General features: G+C 37.9%; 1 protein-coding gene across 1 annotated transcript; it reads right to left on the bottom strand.

The window, feature by feature from the left end:
• Positions 1–245: 245 nt before the first annotated feature.
• Positions 246–21,457, bottom strand: vwa1 (von Willebrand factor A domain containing 1). The gene is made up of 6 exons (XM_079587553.1): positions 20,996–21,457; positions 14,707–15,264; positions 6,843–7,166; positions 5,636–5,929; positions 3,600–3,862; positions 246–1,689 (listed from the first exon to the last, which is right to left on the bottom strand). Exons 1-5 carry the CDS (start codon positions 21,078–21,080, stop codon positions 3,609–3,611), a joined length of 1,515 nt encoding a protein of 504 aa, XP_079443679.1. The 5' UTR covers positions 21,081–21,457; the 3' UTR covers positions 246–1,689; positions 3,600–3,608.
• Between the last annotated feature and the right edge of the window lie 1,772 nt (positions 21,458–23,229).

The raw sequence follows: 23,229 nt of genomic DNA, 5'->3' as shown, positions 1-23,229 counted from the left end.
AAAAACTTTTAAAATATTGCATTAATTTAGGTGGAAATGTGCTTTATTGTAATGCAAATAAGAGCAAAGCATGGGAGGAAATGTTAATGTCTAACAACAGGCTTACAGTAATTTTCTTTATGCAGAAATATTTTTATTTCTAATGGGGTGAAATGTGACTGTCATGTCAGGGAAAGGTGCTCTATAAAAAAAAGATATATATTAGATATATTTCTTATTTTTAGGAAGTAAAATATAACTTTCTTAAGGTATAAATAATGACTTTATTACACAGAGGTTTAGAAACAAAAGCAGACATGGATTGAAATCGATTCTTTTTTTATTTAATAACTGAAAACATTTTAAAAACAGTGATGTGTAAGACGTGCAGCCAAGCTGGGAATGAACAAGCACCTTTTCATAATACATAAAGCTTGACCTGCCGTTATGATGCATCAAACAAAGACACAAAATGTCATATGCTGAATTGTTTGAATAGCTGTAGAAATTGACGACAAATTCTTGCAGAACGACCCTGAAATGGTTTTCCTTTTTATGTCTTGGTGACCGATGTGATGTAGAAAATGATTCGCATCATTAAAAGTCAGAACAAGATATCTGTAAACACTATTTTAAGACCTTGATCCAGCCTGCGAACTTATGTTTGCCTGTTAAGAGAAAATAATTCATGAATGATAAATCTAATCTACAGTATGCATGCACAGGGAAAAGCTTGACCCACTGAAAAGAGTCACTATTCTTCAAACAAACCAATCGTGGCCCTCATGAACCACAAAACATCTGCGACCGACATCTGCAAAGTCTTAATACTTTAGCCACAGTGATTAAGATCCATGCCAGATTTTCAGTGTTTCACCGCTGAGAGAATCTGCAGCTATGGTAACGTGTAAGTTAAGCAGGGTTTCAATATTAGCGTTGACCTTAAAGAAAAACCAGTGATGATGGAGGTCATTCAGATTCCCCCCTAATAATGTCTTATTGTTCCCATTTTTTAAACTGTATGGAGGAATCTAAAAACAAAAAATACAGTAACCAACTATGTCTCTGATCAATATAACTCAAAAAGCATTAGTAGGATATTTACAAAATATTGCTTCGGAGATATAACTTGAATTTCTAATGCATAAACATTCTAGCAACTTAAAGGAATATCATGGGTTCAAAACACAGCACATAAATGTTAAAACACACAGTTTGGAAAGTATAGCCACATGATAAAATGGTTAATTTTGCCTCAAAGTTATAATCAGTGATCATATAAAGCCGCTTAACCCTGTCACTTTCACTCAATATGCGTGAGGATACTACAAACTACTATAAGTGCATTACTGTAAATGTGAATTTTGCTTGTTTGCAAACTGAGGGATGAGTCAAAATCATCTGTGGAAATGTGCAGCGAGCCAATAGTGCTGAACTCGTATTGAACCCGAAACATTCCTTTAAAAGTCACTTTTGAGCTCCGAGTCATTTAGCCTCTGTATTATAAGTGTCGTTTGGGGTTTGTGTGTCAGTGCATCATGTTGTGTTGCTGTGTTTAAAGATCACCATCTATGGGTGATGAGTTTTCCAACAGAGTCCTGGACTCCCCTGTCCTCCCATCTGTCCATTTGTGGAAAGCTTTCGGTGTTGTTCATCCCTCCATCTTTCGTGTTTGGCAGAGCGGTGCTCCACGGTTCCAGGTCAGCGCAGCTGTGTAGGAAAACAATCAAAAGGTGCCGTTGTTATTATAATAAATGTGTGTTTAAAAGTGTATGCGGTGTAAAGAGCGTAACATTTTGCCTTTTGTTTGTCCAACCAATGTAATTATGTAATATTACGCCGTACGATTCTGTTTGGTGAAATTACTTCACTTTTAACCCTTTAAATCCTACTGTATAATATTTGATACGCAAATTTCTAAGGCCTCTAAATTATCAACATGATCCAAACTTTGCTGAAAAAACCTGTTGCACACAATCTACTACATGCAATATGTTTTATAAAGTAAACATAAGAATACCTTGAACACTTACTGGACTTACTGTATGGTTATATTAATATATCGTTTTAAAATTATGTTAAAATGAGAGTATCAAATATGATTCATCGGGCTTTTGAGGAGGGTGTATTTGTTCATCTCTCAATCATTATTGTATTGCATTGCATTGTATGTTTTGCCCCAAAATAAAAACTACAGAGCTTTAGTCAAAGAACTAAGCATTTAAGTCTTCCCCCGCCAGCGTGTCCCCCCCCCCCCCTCCAAGTTGCTAGCCACTGACAGCATTTTTGATCATTTTCATAAAAATTTCATTACCCCAAGAATATTTTGCTGTATGAATATCTGTACATGTAGTATATCAAAAGAAAGAACAGCCTCTGCTTTTAAACAAATGCGTTTTATTCTAGCTTTATTCATTCTTTTAATTGAATCAACACTTGAATATGGGTAAGTTTTATTTTTTAAAAAGCAACATATTGAACAAAAAGCTGAGAAAATTGTGTGTTTTTCTGCTTCTTCTTCGCTAGTGTTTTGATCTGGAGATTCAGTACTCTTTCATAAGATGTGTAATAGCGCCCCCTACCATGTAACAGTGAAAACACTGGTGGGGAAAGAGTTACACATCATCTTACTAAGACATATTATTATAGGGTGACAGCTGATATTTATGTGCACTTTATGAAAGTAGTCTGCTATACTGGTATAAAGATATCATTGATTTACATTACAAGCTATAGGAATGTCCGGTAGCACTTTGTTTTATAGTCCTGCTCTCCATGTACTACTTATACAGTAATTACAACAACTGGGTAATAACTAGGTACTAACCCTGAACCTAGCCCATATATTTACCTTTATATTACCCAGTATTTTCTTAGGTAAGTAAACTGTAAGTACACATAGAAACTGTAAAAAATAAAGTGCTACTGATTTTTTATTTTTTTTTAACTTACTTTTTGCCCATATAAATAGCAGCAACTGCACCAAATTGCATATTTTGCTCAGTCTGGGCCTCTGTTCTGAGTGAGAGCTCTATGTTATATCATATTATGAACCACCAAATCCGGATGTTTTCAAATATGGTACTCGCACATGAAAATTTTTTATATATATTTTTTATATTTTCTCTAGGTTCAACAAACTGTTCCTTTTCAAATAAAATATATATTTTTTTTTAGGGCTGTCAAAAGATTAATCGCGATTAATCGCATCCAAAATAAAAGTTTGTGTTTACATAATATATGTGTGTATACTGTGTAGAATTATTATGTATAAATACACACACATTCATGTATATATTTAAGGAATAATTGAATTTATATACTGTATATATACATTTATATAATTTATATTATGTATAAATATTTTATATATAAATATAACCAATTTTTCTTAAATATATACATGATTGTGTGTGTTTTTATATATATAAATAATTATACACAGTACACACACATATATTATGTAAACACAAACTTTTATTTTGGATGCGATTAATCGCGATTAATCTTTTGACAGCCCTAATTTTTTTACTATATTATGACATATGCCAGGCTTTACAGACTTTTTTCATATAATAAAATAACCCATAGTCCCCATGTTTCCCAGAGAGGCGTCTCACCGGAGCCCTTCACGCAGTGCAGCAGAGCCCCTCCCCACGGGCCGTCCGGTACACCGGGGAGACGCAGACGCGGGCTCTGGAGGGCACGTGGTTGAGGGTGGTGGACAGCCGGTTGGGTGGTAAATACAGGGTGGAGCGCTGGCTCTGACCTCGCTCCCATGTGACCCAGTAACCGCGCAGGCCGTCGAAACTCCCCTTCCACCGGAGCTGCACTGACTCATTGCCCACTGTGGTCAGCTGCAGATCCGAGAGAGCCGGCAACACTGACAGAAACAGGGAGAAAGGTCAAGCTTCCCGTTTCTTGCTGGGAATCAGAGCGAGGTGAGGGGATGTGGGAAGGATAAAAGCAGGAAAGAGGAATTCCAACACTATTCCAGATGCTCCTAATGAATTTAATTAAGGAATAAACTTAATTAACTTATAACTCCAATAAGGGTGTGTTCACACTTGTAGTTCGGTTCTCTTGGTTCGTTTTAGTCCGGATTAAAAAAAGAAAAGGATACATTTAGTCCTGGTTTGCTTAGCGTTCATACTGTCAGTATATACTGTATATTTTGCGATGGAACTTGTCGAACATCCAAAACATTGGTGTGTACCGGGCTAAATGCGACCCTGGATCACAAAACTAGTCATAAGTCGCACGGGTTTATTTGTGGCAATAGCTAACAATACATTGTATGGGTCAAAATTATAGATTTTTCTTTTATGCCAAAAATCATTCGGATTTTAAGTAAAGATCATGTTCCATGAAGATATTTTGTAAATTTCCTACCAACAATATATAAAACATTTATTTTTGTGAGTGAATGCAGCACAATCGTGAACATACATGGACAATGGACAACGATTTTCTTAAAGTATCGATTTTTTTTTCAGCTTTCAGGTGATGTATCAATCTCAATTTAAAAAAATTGACCCATGTGAATGTTTTTGTGGTCTAGGGTCACAAATGCACTCACTGTATGTGCGTAGCAACATCCAATATGATGGAGGTGAGAAGTTTTGAAGAGCTTATAAAATGTGTAAAGGAGTCAAAACGGCTGCAGATATCGCTCCGTCACACACACAAACGAAGATCTGCTGCGAGGAGACCAGTTCCTACGCCTGTACTGAACTGTAAATGGGCAACATTGCAACTATGAAAAGAAAACAACGGTGTGCTTAAGCATTCTGTCCTTTTTAGGGTCGTATCTCGTGACATTATGTCTGTTTTTGGTTTGTTTCTATGTCTTTGGTCTGTGTTGCGTTCATATTTCAGTCGAACCGCACCAGAGTTTGTTTGGAAGTGGACCGAGACCCATCTTTTCAGCGTTCTTGGTCCGCTTGTTTGGTGCACACCAGGGTTCAGATGGCAGCGTTCACACTTATTCAAATGAACCGCACTAAGGGTGTGTTCACACTTGTTTGCCATCTGAACCCTGGTGTGCACCAAACAAGCGGACCAAGAGCGCTGAAAAGATGGGTCTCAGTCCACTTCCAAATGAAATATGAACGCAACACGGACCAAAGACATGCAAACGAACCAAAAACAGGATGTGATGTCACGAGATTATTTATTTATTTATAATAAATGCTCAAGCACACTTGGTTTTTCTCAGGCGCTGCGAGCAAATCACTCCGCAGAAGTAGCAGTGCTTCGCCTTCTGAGAATATAGTTCCCAGTATGTATACGGTTAGAAGATGGCTGTGTCTCATGTGACCTTGTTATTTGTACACACTGTGACTACAAATCACAACATGTAAATAGGAAAATGTTGGCGTTATTTTGTCACTTATTGGGAGCAGTATGCTAGCTGGAGCCGTTTACCTCCAGTCTTTGTGCTAAGCTAGGCTAGCGGTGTGTGCGTCAGAGTTACGTCACGCACGGAGATGAAAAAGGTATGTATGGACTTATCTAACTCTGGGGGATACGGTGAATAACTAAAGTCCCAAAAAGTCAGCGTGTTCCTTTAAGCGAATCAAAAGTGTGAACACAGCTAAAGTGTCATTGCACTGGAAAAGGAAAGTACGTGCATAAGAGATGGGTTGGTCCTTACCCTCCTGTGTACAGGCTTTAACCGACATGGCTCTCTCTCTGCCGTTGGACTGTCTCGCGCTCACGGTGAGCAGGTACTGTGTGTCGGGCTGGAGGTCGGTCAGGACGGTGGAGTTCTGCCTGTTACTGACGCTGGTGACCCGGAGCGGGCCTGAAGGAAGAGCCCAATACTCCACCTGATAGTCCTGTATGAGGTGAGGGAGCAGTGGAGCCCAGCTCACACGCACACTCCTGCTGCTCGACTCCGACACACTCACCGTGGAGAGCGTCTGCACCTCGGGCTGAGGAGGATTCACTGCAGGAGAACACATGGCAGAGGTTTCAACAAAGATGGAGACGCTTTTCAAAGATCAAGTTCACTTTTTGTCTCTTAACCTGTTTTTTTTTTTTGTCCCTTAAAAACACGTTAAGACATAGTTAAGCTCTATCTCTTCACGTGTAACTTCAACAAAAAACTGTTCACATCCCATTTTACTACCATGATTTAATGTTTTTAAAAGTAAAAATTTTTTTATGAAGACGGGGGACAATATGCACTCATTTTTATTTCATGTTGACTTTAACAGTGAATATGCATGATTTTTTTCAGTATTTCTCAGTGATTCTCAATATTTTAATACTTTATTAATGATATCTAATTAATGCTATTATAAATATTACTAATAACAACACTAATAATATATTTAATGTTCATATTTAATTAATGCTTATTATTATTATTATAAGCATGAGTTAAAGACACAACGACCAAAAAGTAATGGTCATAAAAATCATTCTCAGTATTCTAAGTATAATTTCTTATTTTTTAATATTTACCATTATCGTTGTTGTTATTATTTAATATTAAGTTAATGGTATTTAATGCTAATCATTATTATATATAATCATTATTATTATTATCAATGCATTTAATATTCATATTTAATGAATGATATCTAATTAATGTTATTAATAATATTATGAATAGCAATAAATAATAATAATGCATTTCATGTTCATATTTAATTAATGCTAATCAATATTATTATTATTAAAAGCATCAATAAAACATTAAAGGCACAACGACCAAAAAGTAATGGTCATAAAAATAATGCTTCTAAAGTATAGTTTCTTTTTTTCCTTCTCCTTTTGAACTTGATGAAATATGATCTGGATATATATTTTCGAGATTCACACTTTGAATGATGACTAATCTGCATATTGAGCACCTGTCTGTGTAGTAAAGGTGGCTTGAAGCGAGTTCAGGAACTCCAGGTTGGCCTTCGGCGTGAGTGTGACTGTGTATGTCGTGTCAGGACGCAGGCCGATCAGCTGCGCCGAGCTGGCATCTCCAGGCCGGGTGATCCTCTGAAACGGACCCGAACCAGTGCCAGGACTGGTGCCCGGACCTCCCGTTCCTCCGGTCTGCCCGGTTCGGATGGGACCGAACTGGATATCATAGTAGCCGGTCCCAGCCAACACAGGCCTCCACTCCAGCTGAGCAGAAGTAGCAGTGACCGACTTCACCTGTAGCCTCTCGGCCCGGATGATCTCTGCGTTTGATCAGAGACAAAGAGAAATCAAACATGTGTTGGGGGAAATGCATTACAAGTAACTTGAGTTACGTAATCCGATTACTTTTTCAAGTAACTAGTAAAGTAATGCATTACTTTTAAAATTTACAACAAAATATCTGAGTTACTTTTTCAAATAATGAAATTTTTCCTCATGTTGAGACAAATCAAAGTGCAGATGTGTGTGTGTGTGTGTGTGTGTGTGTGTGTGAACATGATGTTTATTGTAGTTCTAGACTTCTAGAAAAGTGAGCATTTACTCATCTCACTTGCACAAAAAAATATTCAATATTCCTCAAAATGAATAAAAACAGTGAAATGCAGAATCAGAATACTATGCAAACCTCAAAATAACTAAATATGTTAAATAAAACAATGTTTTTATGCATTTAATCTCACTTTATTGACCAATACTTGCTTCTGACCTTCGATGATTCGGTTTAATAAGCAGAAATTACTATAGATAGAAAGGTTTGCTTGTCTGCTTTCCTCTACTGTAGCCTACACATTTCCTTCAGCCTGAGGATTATTATTTCACTTTTGCTGTGAAAGGGTCTTACATTTGCCCCAAAATATAACTTTTGTTTTTAAAAAAACAAGCCCAGCCCAGGTGGGGGAAAAGTAACGCAAAAGTAACGTAGTAATGCAATTAGTTACTTTTTAAGGGAGTAACGCAATATTGTAATGCATTACTTTTAAAAGTAACTTTCCCCAACACTGAACACTGCATACGTTAAATGATGTACTCGAGTCACTAAATCCATGCCTAGGGCAATTTCTAGCAGGATACAACCCCACCTGGTCTGAATTATAGCGTGCAATCAATACGCTTGTTTATGTAAGTGTCTGGAAGATGTAACGCCTTATATATGTGCGTAGGAATGCCCACTAATAATAGCCGTGTCTAGCGCTCCGGCCCGGGGGACTTTGCCGGTGGGGGGCAAAAAGGACAAAATCATTTCTGTATAAATAGCCCTCATCTCTCATTACAGTGTCTGCCGGTTTCTGTCCCCGTTTCCTCCTGGCACTTCTTATCTGTGAGCCGTCTCAAGCTATTTGTGTCGGAGTTGACTGGCATTCGAGATTCCTTCGGCACGCCGGGGCGGAGGTGCGGAGAGATTCACACCCACATCAGATCACTCTCCCTATTTAGAGAACGCTCTCATAAGATTTACTGTTAGTCTGGGTGACATATGTAATCATGGTCTACAGAGTTTCAGAAAGTGTCAAGAATTTTGTGTTTTTTATTTGAATAATTCTCTTTAACTCTTTCCTCGTCGTTGACAGAATTTTCCAGCAATCCATGTTTTCACTGTTATACGGTAGGGGGCGCTATTACGCATCTTCTGAAAGAGTACTGACTCTCCTGATCAAAACACAGGCGAAGAAGAAGGGGAAACAAGCGATAGCATATCGTTAGCCTCATAGCATAATTGCCTAAGTCATTTTTTGGCCAAATTGTGATATCTGCGTATTTTTACTGTCCTTCCACTGCTGCATCATCCTGCCTTTCTGCCTATGTCCTTAGCCAATCACAACACTTATTAGGATCCAAAAACACTATCTGCCTTAGTCATCTCTTTGACTTAGGCAGTTTTGATACAAACAAAATGGCAAAAAACATGGAAAGACATGTCCAGAAGTGATGTATTAGCTCTTCTGTTTGATTCGTTTTCATCTGGTAAGAGTTCATATTTCTTAAATTTTCTAGACACTAAATGTAATTTCAGTCAATCAAAGGGATTATAAACTGTATTTAAACTTGAAATCACATTTTTTGCTACAAGATAAGTAGCTAGCAAACACTAGCTAAATATTACCTCATTTCTGGTCAGAACATCACCATAAAAAGACATTTAGGTAATTTTAGGCAAGTGAAGTCATTTTTCTTTTTTTTTTTTTCCAACTTTTTTTATTGAGTAGATTTTATTTTAAAGGTGACAATTGTATAATTAACAATAAACATAACAAAATGGGACCGAGATGACACCTGTACTGTACCCGATCCCCTCCCCACCCAACCCATGAACTAACCCACCACAGGCCCATAAACGAAGACAGACATACAGACCCATGCATACCAACAGACATTCACCAATACAGGCACGTACAAAAAAAATAAATAAAAAAATAATAATAATAAATTATATATATATATATGTACATACATACACATACTAAAATAATAAACAAGAATAAGTAGAAAAAGAGAGAGAATATATATATATATATACACACACATAATAATAAAAAATAAATTAAAAAAATAATGAAAATATAAATGAAATAAAATAAATAATAATAATATTAATAATAATACTTAGAGCATTAAGTCATTAAGAAGTTAAAAAATAAAATGTAGGGATTCAGACCTCCAAATCAGGGGACAGGTTGAGGGAGTTAACATGCCTCAGGAACGGGTTCCACGTGCTCATAAATGCTGAGGTAGAGCCTTTCAAAGAGGATCTGAGCTTTTCCAATTTCAGATTGTCAAGCACTTCTTTAATCCAACGATCATGTGTGGGGGGGTAGGGAAGCTTCCAGTTGAGCAAAATCAGCCTTCGGGCTAGCAATGATGTAAATGCCAGGACCCGCTCCAGCGCAACAGGGAGGTCAATGTCGTGGGAAATGCCAAAAATGACTAACAAAGGGCTGGGAGGGATAGTGTGTTCGTAAGCTTTACTCAAGGTGTCAAAAAAATTAATCCAAAAAGTTATCAGTTTAGGGCAGGACCAGAACATATGCGTATGATTGGCAGGGGACTGGTTACACCTGTTACAGGCGTCTCGGACATTAGGGTATATTTTGGACAATTTTGCATTTGTGTAATGAACTCTATGAAGGATCTTACACTGAATTAGACCATGACGGGCGCAAATGGAAGAAGAATGAACCATAACCTGAGCATGGTCCCATTGTTCGTCCGTAATAGCCATGTTCAATTCGCCCTCCCACGCAGCTTTTGAAAGGGCACCAGGGTATGCAGAGGTCGATCCTAGTGACTCGTACAATACAGAAATGCATTTTCTACGATTGGGGTCTGTTGCTAAGAGGGAGTCAGTCAGGGTTTCGGGGGGGCAGTTTGGAAATTGGGGAAATGTCTTCTTAACAAAGTCTCTAATCTGAAAAAAGCGGAAGAGGTGTGATTTTGGCAAGTTGTAAAGAGAGGAGAGCTCTGTGAATGATGCAAATATGCCATTCTTGTATAGGTCCTTAACGCTAATGATACCATTACTATGCCAGGCCCTGAATGCCAAGTCTGATTTTGAGGGGGTAAAGACATGATTTTGGAGCAGCGGTGTCAGGATGGAGGGGCCCTGTAAACCTAGGCACTTCCTAATCTGACTCCAGATCTTCAGCGAGAGGGATACAATCGGGCACAAGCCTGCAGGTCCTGAAGGCAAAGGAAGTTGGGAGCATAGGACCGACCGCAACGGAAAGCGTGCGCTTGATCGCTCCAAGTGTACCCAAGCAGGAGGTGAGGCATCCCCACCCATCCAGTATAAAAGTTTTTGTATGTTAGCTGCCCAATAGTATCGTCTAAAGTTGGGGAGGGCCAGGCCCCCCTCGGACTTAGGGGACTGTAAGATCGTTTTGCGGATCCTGGCAGGTTTGCCGCCCCACAGAAATTTGGATATTGCTGTATCCAGCTTGTCGAAAAAAGATTTGGGAATAAGTACCGGGATGTGCTGGAACAGATAGAGGAATTTGGGGAGGATAACCATCTTAATCAAATTTGCCCGGCCTACGAGGGAGAGTGGTAGGACCGCCCATCGGTCGAAATCACTTACAGTTTTTGCGACCAGAGGCACAAAATTTTTGCGGAACAAGTCAGACACGGCCGTTGTAATATGAACCCCCAAGTAGTTAAATCCGTCGTTACTCCACCTAAATGCCGATAGTGAGTGTGGGAGCTGCTTAGCCAATGAATTTATCGCCAAAAGCTGTGAAGTCATTTTTCAAGCATTTACTTTTAATTTTAAGGCGAGACACGGCAGGCAAAAACATCGTTTTTTTTTCACTGGTCAATTTTGAGATTTTGGGCTATTTGTCTTCAATAACATGTCTTCTTTCAGACTTGTGGTGAAAAAAAGTCCAAAATACACATTATTTTACTACACTTTGTCTATTTGCGTCCGTAGATTTCTCAGAAATTCAACAAAAGTTGGCGTTCTAAATCAACGCGCTGCTCCGCGATCTCTGTCTGCTTCCTTTTAATCACGCACATCTGGAAGGCTCCCTTAGCAGTGAGGTTTTTGCCCATCTGCAGTCCAAACACTTCGAATCAGTCGTAGAGGCCAACGGAAAAACATTGAGAAAGTCATTGTCTGGAGTGATGGCTGTGGGTATCAAAATCGGTGTGGTGCCATCAGCAACACCTACCTTCATCTGGCCATGAAGCATGGTGTCAGAAGTTTCTGGTTGCTGGGCACACACAAATGGAGTGTGACTCCATGCATAGCCTCATTGAGCGGCGCATCGTCAAAGAAATTCACACGTGATTACATTATTATCTTTGAGACTGCACGAATGCATCCATCCCCATACAAGGTGACTCAGCTATACCACAATGACTTCATGAAGTTATCTGGGGCCTATGTCACCAATATTCAACCAGGTAAAAAGGTTGGTGACCCCACAGTCCATGGCCTCCGGCTCTCCAGTACTTGGCTGATGGTCAAATCCGGTACAAGTTGGAATTTGAGTCTGAATGGAAAGACCTGCCTCAGCGAATCAACATCCCCAAAGAACCACTGGGTCCCACTCTTTCCTGCCCAATTTCCAATTACTCTCAGGAAATTCAATGACTTGCAGGCAATGAAACCAGTACTACCAAGAGTGGCCCACCAGTACTATGACAACCTCCCTCATCAATAGACAGTGTGAAAATGAGTGTGCACAGCACCTGAGTAGAACTTGGTGGGAAAGGAAAAGTGGTTAAGGTTAGACATTAAGAAACAACTTGGTTAGGGTTAAGTTACACATCTTGGTTATATTTAGGAGAATAAAAAAACTATGGTTATGTTATGTTTGCACAGCACCTGAGTGGAACTTCAATTAAGGGTGGAAAAGGAAAACAGTAGTTAAGATTAGACATTAAGAAACAACTTGGTTATAGTTGGCAAGTTTATACATCTTGGTTATATTTAGGAGAGAAAAACAACTTTTGTTATGTTATGTTTGCATTTATATGTAAGAGAAAAAATGCCTAAGTCATGGCATGTTCTGCCTAAGTCACTTTTATTTGTTAGGCAATTGGTGATGGATATTTTTCTTTTTGCATACTTGTTCACACATCTGGTTGAATGTACTGTTATAATATCAACAAAAAATCACAATGTGATTTCTAAATATTGTGTTTTTTCATGTTTTCCAAAAACGTTGAAATATGACTTAGGCAATTATGCTATGAGGCTAACGATATGTAAGCAGATGCATAATTAATATAATGCGATTATCAACATTAAACAGCATATAAATCAAAACTGTCTAATGTTACTGATTGATAAAACGGATAAAAAACTAATGTATGAAACTATAGAGTAAAATGTGTTTTTTTTCTTCTGTTCTTTCTTTTGATATATTGCATGTTCAGATATTTATTCAACAAAATATTGTCTGGAAACTTTTTTTTTAAAGATGATGGTGGGGAAAGAATTAAAAGTAGAATTTACTCAACCTAATTTTGTTCCAAACTTGTATGAATTTTATGAAAGTAAGATTTTTTTATGGTTTTAAATGAAATTTGAGAACTACTGCAAAAAAAAAAAAGGGAATATTTATATTGTGGTCTGTTCCTCACATAAATAATCTCAAAAGACTTTATACAAGCAGTCACATGGACTACTTATATGGTATTTCAGTAGTTTGTATTATTATTATTATTTTAGGTTTGGGGGGATCGTATGCATACATTTTTATGTTATGTTCAATTTAAAGGGCACCTATTATGGAATTTTGAAATGTACCTTTCATGTAGTGTGTAACATAGATCTAAGTGAACAAAAACATCCTGCAAAGTTTGAAATATGAAAGTGCACCGTATATAAAGTTATTGTCTTTCAAAAGTAAGAGTCGACTCGGAGTCATTTTTATGAATCGTTAGAAGACCGAAGCTTTTTCTCTGAATAGATGACGTCAACTTGTCAAGTTATTTGGATACGATACGCCCACTTATTGCGCTCCAAGGCCAGGGAAAACATCATGGCGACGAGACGCTGTGTTCTGAAGTGCGGCTCAAAAGCAAACTTTTTCATCTGCTCAAGGAGGAGCATTTAAAGAGTGGCTACAATTCATATATACAACTATACCACAGAAGTATAGTCCGAGCCTTGTGCTTTGTTCATGCCATTTTGAAGACGATTGCTTTTTAAATGCAATCAAACTTGGATTCGCGAGCCGGCTGATATTGAAGGAAGGTTCAGTTCCAAGTGTATTTGCATCAGCTTCCTCCTCCGTATCACAACCTGTAAGTGTTATTAATAATTGTTGCTTTTATGTTTTATGTAGCATGCTTAATAATTATTTTGTTTGTTGTGTAAGCACCGTTTAGCTTCTAGGTCTTCAATGGCAATTGTATTGAGATATGTGAAGTGTTTGTCGTTGTTTTCGGAGTTGTCTAAAGAATAGAGTAATACCTCGTAGTAACGTAACTGCATTTTTTTTTTTTTTTGTAAAAACATTATGTTTATGCATCGGGCTAACGCAAACAAAGACTGATTGTGCTTTTACAATATGAACTCTGGGCTATGCTCGCTAACGTAACATTAAATTCTTTATCTTATTTTTAGTTTTTTACTACAAACTACAAAGCAGTGGACTATAATAATTATTATAACACGATTTAATTGATAATAGCATCATTGTACTCCGTGTTAAACAATAAGTATTATCTCTGTAAACACTGCTGGGTCATCTGACCAATCAACGCAGATTAGCGTCGCGCAAAGGAGGGGTTTGGAAAAACGAGTCGTTGAACGAATCATTTGGGAGTCGGTGAGCAAATCAGGTAAAAATAAATGCATATTATACGACAACAAAAGTGTTTTTTGACATTGCATGCACATAAAACTGTTGTTGGGGACTCCCTAAACAACATTAGGAACATTTTAAATGTCATAATAGGTGCCCTTTAACAATGAGCATCTAAAGCGTCCCATCACTTCACTTTTGAGGTTGAAATTTTTATGATATCATTTTTTTTTTTTTTTTTTTTATTCTTCCATTAAATCAAAATTTTCATAGTTCTCATTAGATTTTTGTTATTGTAATATAGTTAAAATATATATTACATATTGAATGTATAATAATAATAATTATTAATATTATTAATAATTCGTTTTTCCCCCCTTTTTGGAGCTTGACAGTCCATGTGTGGTCAATATTTGCTTTTGTAATATGGAATAGATGTATTCAACAGAAGTCAGGTTTGCAATGAAATGAGGGTGAGTATGTGATACAATGTATGTATTTGCCATGGACTAAAATGCAGTTTTTAAGATATTTAGATGAAACACACCAATAATTGCATTCCTCAAGTCTTCACTGATGATGTTAATATCGTCAATGTCCACAAAGAACAGATGCTCCTCTGTGGGTGGACTAGCGACCTCTCTCAGCACCTGGTAGTTCCCGTGACCAGTGGAAACCACCAGTACAGCCACCCCTTCTTCTCGCAGCCTCGTCATTGGTTCCCGTACCTCGCCGGGATCCACTCCATCCGTGAGCCAAACCAGAACCCTGGGCAGATCCGGTCTGGCACCTCCCGGGACGCCCTGTTTCAAAACCTGGTCCCTAGCCACCAGTAGAGCATCCACCGTGTTGGTGTCACCCTTCAGCTGTTTAGTCCTCTCCAGGGCCGCCTGCAGGCCTTGCTGGGAGCTGTAGGCGTCAAAGCCGAACTCCAGATGGGGATCTGTCCCGACCTGCAGCAGTCCCACCCTCACCTGGTCCGCCCCCAGCGAGAAGGGCAGCAGGAGCTCTGCCAGAAAGTCCACCATACGGGAGAACTCGTAGGAGGACACGCTTCCAGAGGAGTCCAGGAGAAACAGGACATCGCCCTCGCAGCAGTTCAAAACTGGAGGTGAAAAACAACAGTAGACATTTAAGAAAATGATTCATGGTTTAACATCTCAAGAGGGGGGGTGATGAGTGTTTATATAGTACATAGCACTGAAACACTCCAGACTTTTCAAAGCATGAGGAGAAGGATACTATGGTCGTATATTATTTGCCCATGGGATTTTTCTGCTCATTTTATTGTCCGCCAGCTGTAAATCGTCCAGTTGGTTAAAAACACAAGTAAAAGCACATTTCTCTTCAACAAGCCACATGATTTTAGATATCATTTACCACAAACAAGCCCCAAAATGTAATATTTAAAGGGATAGTTCACCCAAAAATTCATTTTCTGTAATCATTTAAACATCCTCATGTTGTTCCAAACCTGTACGAATGAACACAAAAGAAGATTTTGGAAAGAATGATATAAGCTGTCTTAGGGTTTTTGGACCGCATTGACTTTCATGGGGAATAAAGGATGACAAAAGTTTTTTGGGTGAACTATACCTTTAGGTTTAGGGGTTATAGTCTTGTAGGGAAGCACAATTAATTTGATGAATTTAAATTAATTTATTTGTTTACAAATAATAATAAAAATCAGCAATAAATTCATAGTTTTCATTAAATTCTTATTATTGTAATAGATAAAAATATATATATATATTTAATATATTTTTTTCATTATTATTATAAAAAAATATTAATACTTTTTGGAGCTTGACAGCCCATGGTCAATATTTGCTTTTGTATTATGGAAAAGATCATCATCAACTTCTAAACAACAGAAGAAAAAGTCATAAGGTTTGTAAGGAAATGTGGGTTAGTATGATGACAAAAATCCGTTTTTAAAATATTTCTGTAAATATTGCATTAAAACAGTAATATTTCTTATTTGTTAGTAATATTTACTAAATAAAAATATCTTAAATAGTAAGATTTTGTAGTAGTAGTAGTAGAAATAAATAATAATATTAATAAAGTTAATAATAATATTGTATTATTATTATTTTATAGTTATATTGATATAAATAATAAAAAAGCCCTACAAACACAGCATTTTACTCGCAAATTTGATTATTTTCCTAAATCATGCAGCTCTCTGTAGTATTCAATTGCACAGCTTCAGATGTTTAGTTGACAAAAGATTTACCAAGTTTGGCTGCACAACATTTAAACTCGTTAAGTGTTTATAGTGAACACAATAAAATGTGGAGAAACTCTGAGAAAGAGCGGCCAAACGAAGATAAGTGTGAAACCGAGTGAGGAAATTAGTCATTTGCGAAAGGAAGTAGGCTGGAACGGTATATTCTAAAAATAAGGATAAGAAAACAGTAGTATTTATTAGGATAAGGATGAACTGGGGGCTTCACAATATTTCAAGAGATGGAACATTTGATTTGGCCATTACAGGAATTTCCTGGCAGAGGAGCCCTCTAACCTGGAGCAGCGTGATAAACATAAACAGATGGGGGAAGGAACGGCCCTGCTACTGGATGTTACAACCGGACTGACGGGCACGCATGGAGAAAAAGGGGGAGGTGAGAATGGGCTGTTCCATATGAAGTAAAAGAAGGAATGTAGAAGCGATTCCCTGAAGAGGAAGAAAGAGTGTGTGCAGAAGAGAGCGAGTGGGCGAGAGGGTTCAGATGAATGCTGCCAAGCGCTCGCCACCTATAAGACAATCCAAAGTCGCCCACCCAAGTCCTGTGAGGAGATCTGGAGGCGTAATTTGAATCAAATGATAAAAAGAGAATCTTGCAAAATCGCTTTCTTTGTAGCCCATTTTTTATGATAAAGAAGGTCAGTTTCACAAGTGGAACCAATGAATTCAACTCAAATCTAGTTCTCATAAGAACTGACACACTCTGTCAGTTCAAATCTAGACTAAAAACACATCTCTTTGGCCTTAGCATACACATAACACATTATAGACTTCCATAACTCAAATGTTAGACTGCATAGTTTAGATCAACCAGAACCGGGAACACTTCCCATAAACCCTGATGTACTCGTTACATAATAAGAAGGATGGCGTCTACGCTAATATTAGTCTTTCTGTTTATCCCGAGGTATACCGCAGTCCGCCGGATCCAGGCCGTATCCGGATCTGATGAAGGACCTGCGCCTGGACATGACGACAACGCAGACCTGAAGTGTCAACTAGTCTCTCCCCTGTGAAGGCCTCCCTCCCTTCCCTTTACCTCTGTACAGATAAAACGTGGTCGCGATGATTATGGTTCACGTGGCTATGTGGAAGCGATAAAAAATCTATTATACTATCTCTATTATACATTTTTCAAGGCTTGTACCTTGGAACATATTTCATGGTTTGCATTCTCGAGACACCAGGCACTGTTTTGTGCAAATGAGCGGCCGGATCGCATTAAAGCAGGGCTATGCAGTTTCGGGAATTTCTTCGCTGTATTCTCGCTTTTTGCTAACAGGTTTCTCTATAGAGCTCCCCCTACAGCTTCGGAATAGATATTTGACAACACTGTCGAAAAACTTGTTGGCGACTCTCAGACACCAGAGGCTAGTAGATCAACGACATCAAAGCAGACGGGACATTCTTTACAACGTCTTCTTCATTCGGGTTTGAACAGTGTGAGGGAGCGCAATAATGACATCATTTTAGCCGATTTTTTTTTCCGTAAAGCAATTCGTTACATCGCGAGACCTGATATCACGCGATACTGCGGCCGGCGGCGGCCCAAAGTCGCAAGGGTGTTTTTCCGCTAACAGGCAGTAGGGGGGTGCGAGACGACCACCATTCAACCCGAAAAAAGTAATATAACCATTCCAATGACTCTGTTCAGTTAAGGTAAAAAACCTGCATAGTTCACCTTTAAGGATTTTCTGTTAGAACTGTTGTAGCGGCCCCTAAGTTAATAACTAGTGATCGTTGCAACGGAAGTGAATCAATCAAATCTAACTTTAGCTGGACAATAACTTTATTCTAGAGCTGCTGTAAAGCCAAAACAATCGATGTTACTTTAATTTCCTATTATCACTGTAAAGCTGCTTTGAAACGATCTGTATTGTTAAAAGCGCTATATAAATGAAAGTGACTTGACTTGACTTGACTGACTCATAAAAACTTCCGCTTTGCTAAGAGAAAAGAGCCCATCGGGTCACTTGAACCTGTGACTGCTAAATAAGTGTCCATTGCCAGACGGCTTGGATCCAGGGTGCGGTGGCATACAGAAACGTCTGGAGTCAAAGCCAAAATGCTCTAAGGCTCTTCCAAAATTACTCTCTGTGAGTCACTGTTGGTGTGTCTATGGTTTTGTTCAGGCAGGCATCGAAATAATTGTTTTATTTTTGTGGCAATTTTTTGTGGCAGTCAGATTCATATGAGTAGTTCAGCCTTGAAACTATTCGTGTTCTGATTGGTTGTTTCAATGTAACTTCCACAGTTACATTGAATCGATTACACGTATGCATTATTACCTCGACTAGGGGTGTAACAATATATCGTGTCATATCGCAATACAAAAATGCAACAATGTGTATCGTGGATAGTGACAATATGTATTGCGTGAGAAAAAAATTCAAATTAACAGTGTTTTAGTGTCAGTACTACATTAAACTGTTCAAATAATGTTGAATATAATATATAATAATGTAATGGGGGAATATTTGTGGGTCCTGATGATGCCAAATGACTGATGTTACCAGTAAAAAGTGGTATTTAATTACATTATATTTAAATATGTCTGGTCAGTGACAGAGTTCAAGCATATTCTTCTAAAATAATTCTGTATTTTCAGCGTCAGAATCATGAATATTTTTATTCTAGTGTCACCGTTGTCCTGTGCATTGGGTTACCAGCACCCAGTCCAAGCATTTTACTTTCCACCCCCAATGTCATACATTTTTTGTTAACGTTTTACCATATGTCTTGGAGTATCGCAATAATCTCGTATCGTGAGTTCAGTATCGTGATATATATAATCGTGACTTGTGGGTATCATTACACTCCTAAAATCGACTCACCCAAACAAACACACTAAGGGTGCTTTCACAGTAGGTTCGATTGCCTGGTCTGAACCCGAGATCGATTGCTCCCCTGCCCCGGCTGGACTGTGTTCAGATTATATTATTTGGGTCCGAACCGCGGTGCGTTTGCGTCATCAAAGCAGCAGCTGTTTACCCCATTACTTGGTAACGACGGCACAGGAGAAGATGGCAAAATGCATCGATGTATAACAATGCCTCACTTTTATATTTTTACACTGCTAGTGTAAAAGCACCCGAACTCTGTGCCCTCCACCTCCCCAGCACCACCTGCCTAGATCTGCTACGGGGTCTAAACCACATATGCTGTTTGAAATCTGATTAAAGGCACATACAAAAGGCATCTTTGAGTCAGCTGTTCGAATTGAGCTGTGTTTGAACACGATAGTTTTTATGTGAACAATGTGACATTCACTAATGAGTCAGCGAGTTGGATGCAGTACATGTATGAATTCCTCTGTTGCTTATCTTTCATCATGCGTTTCATGAGTGCAGTGGGATGTCATGATAGACATCAACAGAGGCAAAGTGTACACAATACCTCTATTTTCTGCCATTTCATTGGTTTCGTGAAAGCGGTCGATACCCTAACGTTAGTGACTGACAGGAAGAATCCTTTAATTCGCACGCCTCACTCAATGTGCATGTCAGTGATGTGCTGACAAGAAGTTATTTCTGCTCTATTCATACAGCAAATACTCCCTGTCAGTTATAAGTCCTGAAAATGTAAGGCAGTGACATCAATTATAGATTTTTTTTTGTTAACCAAAATCGTGAATGAATATAACTGTATTTAACACAGCAAAATATAAGATGATAACCAGAGCACAGTCCAGGGAGAAAATGTTTTAATTCAACATAAAATGTTTAAGAACTTATATAAAAATGTTCTTTTGCGTGAATCACTTAAACTTGGACCATATGCGTTGAAAGAAAATAATCCCCTGACACGATGTGTGAAGGAAAATGCTTTTAACACACATGTTTCTCTTCTAGCTCACATGTTTGTAATGTATGTCTGCTGGTGCTCCATCAGTCATGTTTAACAGAAAGTAATCCTCTGTAATGAAATGAAAGTATCTCCAGATTTCTTCTTTCAGTTGCATTATTGTTTAAAAGGCTTTGAGATCTTGATGAATTAACCATGTGGATACACTTTATTTTAAGGTGTCCTTGTTACAGTGTAATTATACATTTAAGTACTGAGTAAGATTAATTAACAATGTGTAATTACTATAGGGGTATGGTTATGACTAAGTTTGTTGTAGGGTTAGTTGCATGTAATCCTGCATAATTTATAGTTATTACTATAGTAACTACATGTAATAATGTAAAAAGGACACTGCAAAATAAAGTGTTGCCTAGAATACTAAGGTTAACGTTAACTCTGAGCAGTGGTCAGTGATTAACATAATAAATGATTATTATAGCACTCAAACTCAATGCATGTTTGTTCTGGAGAATGGGACTTTTAAAGAAATTGTAAGGTTGTGTTAACAGTAGTTAATGCAATAATAACTAACATGAACTTTCTTTTTATATCATTCTGGTTTTGATCCGAATGAAATGCTTGACTCAAATGACTCGGCTGAATCAGTCGCCGAGTTTAGAATTAGCACATATGACTCAAATAAATTGTGTAGCCTACGGTGTCCTGTGGATTAAAGAATACGAAATCACCAAAATCTCATACTTGAGCTCCGAATTAAAACATGACTAAAACGACTCACCTGAATCAGGTACCGAGTCCTGAGCGTCACCAGCCCATAGAAACACGCTGATCAAAACACACGTGAGTGCTTTTCTGACCTCCATAATGGACTTTATGTCAAAATTATAGTAAATTCTGCTCGTTTTAACGCGTCTACATTGCCTAGCACACTTTCTATTCGATTTCTATTTCTAAAATCACTTTAAAAGTCTCATTCAATGCAGGCAGTCACCAGAAGAACTGCTATATAATGTGCTCTGCAGCACCTGCGCTATATTCTACATTCTACGCGTCGAGATCGAAATAAACACGAAACTTTTAGCGCTGCCATAAACTGCTCAGTGTGGATCAAAAGCAGTTTCGGATTAAAAGCCTCTCTCTCATGGCTACTGAATGCAGCAGGTTCCTCCCGCCCACGGTGAACTGCGCACTCCTCCTCCAGTACTTTAGACGGGTACCAGCGTCACCATCTTGAACCTGTGCCCGGTTTCTGGTCCTTCTGATCTTTATGTTACAGTTATTTTCTTGCTAGGGAATGAATGGGCATATAATATGTATCATTATGGGTAACTAGAACTGGCCACTTGAGAGTTCAGTTGTTCATTAGTTCAGTAGTAGAGCCTTTTAGTTGACACTAATGCACATGGTCCCATGACACAATTTTTTCTTTACACATGATGATATGTGTTTTGGTCATGCATTTGGTTCAATGCATACTTCAAAAGTATACTTATATAATTAAATGTAGGCCTTATAATGCATCATAATATAATATAATTTGCAATAAATAAATATGTTTATTTGATTAAAAAAATACTGTCAAAACGGTAATATTGTGAAATATCTTTACAATTTAAAATAATTGTTTTCTATTTCAATATATTGTAAAAATGTAATTTATTCCTGCGATCAAAGCTTCATTACTCCAGTCGTCAGTGTCACATGATGCTTCAGAAATCATTCTAATATGATGATTTGCTGCTCATGAAAAAAATCTGATTATTATCAATGTTGAAAACGTACATTTTCGATAAAAGAAAGTCCATAAGAGCCGCATTTATTTGAAATATAAATCTTTTGTTACATTTTAAGTCTTTACTGGCACAGTAAAGTAAAATAATTAATGCATCTTTGTCGAATAAAAATATTGAAGGAAAAAATAGCTGAAAATTCATCTTTGCATCAGAGGAATAAGTTATATTTGAGAGAAAACACTTGTTTTAAATTGTAATAATATTTTACAATATTGTTTTTACAGTATTTTTCAAAGAAATTCAGCCTTCTAGAGGATAGTACATTTAAATAACTAAAAATATATTTAACAATGCATGCTTCAACTGATATTTTCAGTTTCTTTCTGGAAGATATGCAGATGGTGTAGTGTTTGTTATCTTGATAATAATGTACTTGTGAACTGGTTTCATTTTATTGTGTTTGCCTTACAGGTACACACTTCCAGACGCACCTAATAATAGACACACACGTGAGTCACTTCAATGACGTGAGGGGATGAGATAAAGTCTTATATAGAGTCTAAGTATATAAGGAAGTAGTAAAGACACCTTTCGACTAAACATTATATTGGACCACATGCAGCAAATTTCGTATACAGTGTAAAAAGATCCCTAAAGCCGTGTTCACCATTACACACCTACTGAGCAAACAGATATGATATGACGTTTGCGGCGCTGAATTTACATTCAGTAACTTAACCGCAATTCTTCCTTTGAACTATCCCTGGGCAAACCCTGTGGAGATTGTAAAATGAATGACTGGATATTGCAATTCATATATAAACGTGATCGTGCAACACAGTGTCGGGACAGTGTTGTGCATTGCTGTACCCAACCAGTCTAGACACGCACCCTCATAAGACTGTCATCAATTGTACACTGTCCAGTCTTTGAATGGTTCATCCAATAAATCAGGTGCATCTGTGCACCTGGAAAAATGTTGCTCTGGAATGTGTGCGTACAGCTTTTTTGTATTGACTTGACAAGTTGTCCAGCGATACTCTGTTATTCTCATCGAAGGTGAGGTAATATCATTCCAGAGAGTGTTGAGAGTGGAAATAAAGTGGGAGGAGAGTGATTTGAATATCAAATAGCACTGCAGAGCAGATTTGAATCAAGGGCCGAGTCAAAAAGCATGGACTTTCCACTTGAGGTGTGTTGAATTTCAAGAGCGCTTCATGAAAACACAAATAGGTGTCTGAGTTCTCAGCCAAAATGGCTAATAGATGTTCAAGTGAGT

This window comes from Phoxinus phoxinus (genome assembly GCF_949152265.1).
Source record: "Phoxinus phoxinus genome assembly, chromosome: 18".
NCBI lineage: Eukaryota > Metazoa > Chordata > Actinopteri > Cypriniformes > Leuciscidae > Phoxinus > Phoxinus phoxinus.
Note: the sequence above shows the minus strand (reverse complement) of the source record. Positions and strands in the feature narration are given on the sequence as shown.